The following is a 2,951-nucleotide window of genomic DNA, read 5'->3' as shown; positions in this document are numbered from 1 at the left end:
AGAGAGAGAGATGAAGAAAGAGAGGCATAGATAGGGAAAGAGTAAGATACAGAGATAGAAGGGTATAGTTAGACATGGCCATTGAGATGGAGAGAGAAATATAAAGTGAGAAACGGTAATCGGGATGGAGAGAGAAAGGTAAAGTAAGGCATGGTGATTGAGATGGAGATAGAAAGATAGGGAGAGTCATATTGGTAAAGAAATATATGTAGTTAGGCATGGTGGAGATAGAAAGGTAAAGTAAGGCAGGTGATTGAGATGGAGATAGAAAGATAGGAGAGCCATATTGGTAAAGAAATATATGTAGTTAGGCATGGTGGAGATAGAAAGGTAAAGTAAGGCAGGTGATTGAGATGGAGATAGAAAGATAGGGAGAGTCATATTGGTAAAGAAATATATGTAGTTAGGCATGGTGGAGATAGAAAGGTAAAGTAAGGCAGGTGATTGAGATGGAGATAGAAAGATAGGGAGAGTCATATTGGTAAAGAAATATATGTAGTTAGGCATGGTGGAGATAGAAAGGTAAAGTAAGGCATGGTGATTGAGATGGAGATAGAAAGATAGGGAGAGTCATATTGGTAAAGAAATATATGTAAATAGATGGAACAGAGTAAAATTCTTCTCTCTTAAACATCTGTGAGCTGCCCTGGGAAGTCATCTCCATACCGGGCATCCTTCTCTGGTGGTGGTGGCGGCGGTGGCGGCGGCGGCGAGTCACGACGGCGGTGGGAGGGAGCTCGAAAGAGATTGTCAGTCATCTCCTCGGCCATATTGACGAAGCTTCGGAGCCCGTCTTCAAGGCTCCGCTGCATTCCCGCCACATCACTCCGTAGACCTGGAAAGTCAAAGAAGTCAACGCCCCTGCCGCCGCTGTTGCCGCCGCCGTCAAGTGCCCACCCGGGCCTGTCAGTGACGTCATCCAATGTGTGCTCTGTGGTGGACTCGACCACCTCTGCGGGCCTGGGAAGAATAGATCAGATACAAATTAGGAATTGATGACTTTACAAGAACCATTTTTATATTTCTGCATTTTCTTTTACAAGAACTATTTTATACAATAAATTAGAAATTATCAATCTATGTCTGCATTTTCTTTTACAAGAGCCATTTTATACAAAAAATTAGAAATTGCACAACAAACTAGAAATTTATATTTGACCTTTTGGGAACAATAGATCGGTCAAAAATTTAGTCGGACACATAACTATAATAAAATCCCGACTCTCTCAAGTTAAACCACTCGAATCACACGCAATTTCTCGTCGCTCTCCACCTCCAATGGGGCATCGCGTTTTCACCTCCAAACCCTTGAATTTTGTATTTTCTGGAAAGAACAATTAAGATGAAACCTCCGAGCTTGATCTCGTTCATCTGGAAAATCAAGAACAGGTCACCGAATGGTTAAACCTGCCACTTATTTATAAGAGCCCGAATTTCTATTCTCGGGTGAAAAATTAGATTTTTTTTTGAAACAGAGCGAATGGTGATTTTTGACCTAATAGTAGAGACGAATCAATTCATTTTTATTTTTCTTCATCCATAATCCCCGAGGCCTCAGAATTCGAGTCATTTTTCGCGTTTCTGAATTCCCCATAATCCAGATACAACAGAAAACCTCGAAGGGAATCGTTGGGCAAAGTACCATCAATTAAGGCCCCAAATCAGGAGCAGATACGAGAGGAACAACGACTAATCAAGAATTAAATAAGAAATAAAATCAAAATTTCAACAAGACGAATCGCCCCCGGTGAAGAGAAAGAACAAGACCTGCCGACGCACTCCCGGAGGAGCTTCTCCGTCTTCTCACACTTGCGGATGAGCCTTCCGTCGACCTCCTCGGTCCTGCATCTCGACGTGATCACCCTTCTCGTCGAGCACCTCGGGCTGTTCCCCTCCTCGCCCGAGGAAGATGAAGACCCTCCGCCCCAGCCCATCGCAGCTCGCTCTCCTCTCAAAAAAAAACAGCGGTCCCTGTGAAAGTTGTGAATTTCCCCATAGCCGCCATATTTATACTACTGCTCCGAATCGGCCCGAGTCGACTCGGTTTTAACTCGGTCTGGACGGATTTTGATTTAACATTGGTAATCTTTAAATGAAAGAGACTTTAAAAGATGTCATTGCAGAAGGTTAGTCCTTGTTTGATCTAATCATGTTTTCTCTCTTCTTTCAGGATTATATATTTTTTTTTGGGATGAAATCAAGGAGTTTTGGTTACATGAAAGGTGTAACAACAAACAATAAGACGGTATCAGAGCTGATTCATTGGCAGTCTGGTGTTTTGTGATGGGAAGGTTCTCGAAAAGTCAAGGAATTAAGATGTCTTCGAGTTTATATGGTTTAGTTTTATAGATGAATTTACTCAAAACTTATTGTGAGCCCAAAATGTGGAAGAGAGATTTTTTTCTGAAAATGGCTCATTGAGATGTAACTGTTGGCAACAAGAAAGTACAAGTGATCTTATTTAGACCTAATTTATATATCTCATGCCATTTAAATTTATGACTATGGTTTGTCGTGCTTTGGTTTAATATAAGCACAATTATACTTTTCTAAGCTCGTATTTAAATTAAATATTATTTGGTTAATGAATCTGATTATACACTAATAAACTAGAAGCCTCGTTAACTTTCACATAACTCCATTTTGTGGAAGCTGGCACTGTCACTTTGCACTCTATCTTTTGATTTTTTTTCATAAATTGAGATTTATTTTAAAATTGATTTCTGGCGAATATTGTCGTTTAATTTTATTTTTTTTACGTCAAAGCTCTCAAAAAAGTATATGTGACATGATCTGGAACATAAAAATGACGATAAAGATGAATTTATAGATGAATTTACTCAAAACTTATTGTGAGCCCAAAATGTGGAAGAGAGATTTTTCTGAAAATGGCTCATTGAGATGTAACTGTTGGCAACAAGAAAGTACAAGTGATCTTATTTAGACCTAAT

General features: G+C 39.7%; 1 protein-coding gene across 1 annotated transcript; it reads right to left on the bottom strand.

Annotated features, from left to right (window-relative positions):
• Positions 1-575: 575 nt before the first annotated feature.
• Positions 576-1,968, bottom strand: LOC144702692 (Mal d 1-associated protein). Its single transcript, XM_078574692.1, has 2 exons — positions 1,768-1,968; positions 576-960 (listed from the first exon to the last, which is right to left on the bottom strand). Exons 1-2 carry the CDS (start codon positions 1,932-1,934, stop codon positions 627-629), a joined length of 501 nt encoding a protein of 166 aa, XP_078430818.1. The 5' UTR covers positions 1,935-1,968; the 3' UTR covers positions 576-626.
• Positions 1,969-2,951: the final 983 nt, after the last annotated feature.

The sequence above is a fragment of the Wolffia australiana genome, chromosome 4, assembly GCF_029677425.1.
Source record: "Wolffia australiana isolate 7733 chromosome 4, ASM2967742v1".
Lineage (NCBI taxonomy): Eukaryota > Viridiplantae > Streptophyta > Magnoliopsida > Alismatales > Araceae > Wolffia > Wolffia australiana.
The sequence above is the reverse complement of the archived record's forward strand: the minus strand, read 5'-3'. Positions and strand labels throughout refer to the sequence as shown.

Bases quoted from the DNA above. Each gene is read 5' to 3' on its own strand.
- LOC144702692 (XM_078574692.1), bottom strand. From the start codon at position 1,934: ATGGGCTGGGGCGGAGGGTCTTCATCTTCCTCGGGCGAGGAGGGGAAC. The intron at 961-1,767 runs GTCTTGTTCTTT...TATTCTTCCCAG, and splicing joins CTCCGGGAGTGCGTCGGCAG to GCCCGCAGAGGTGGTCGAGT.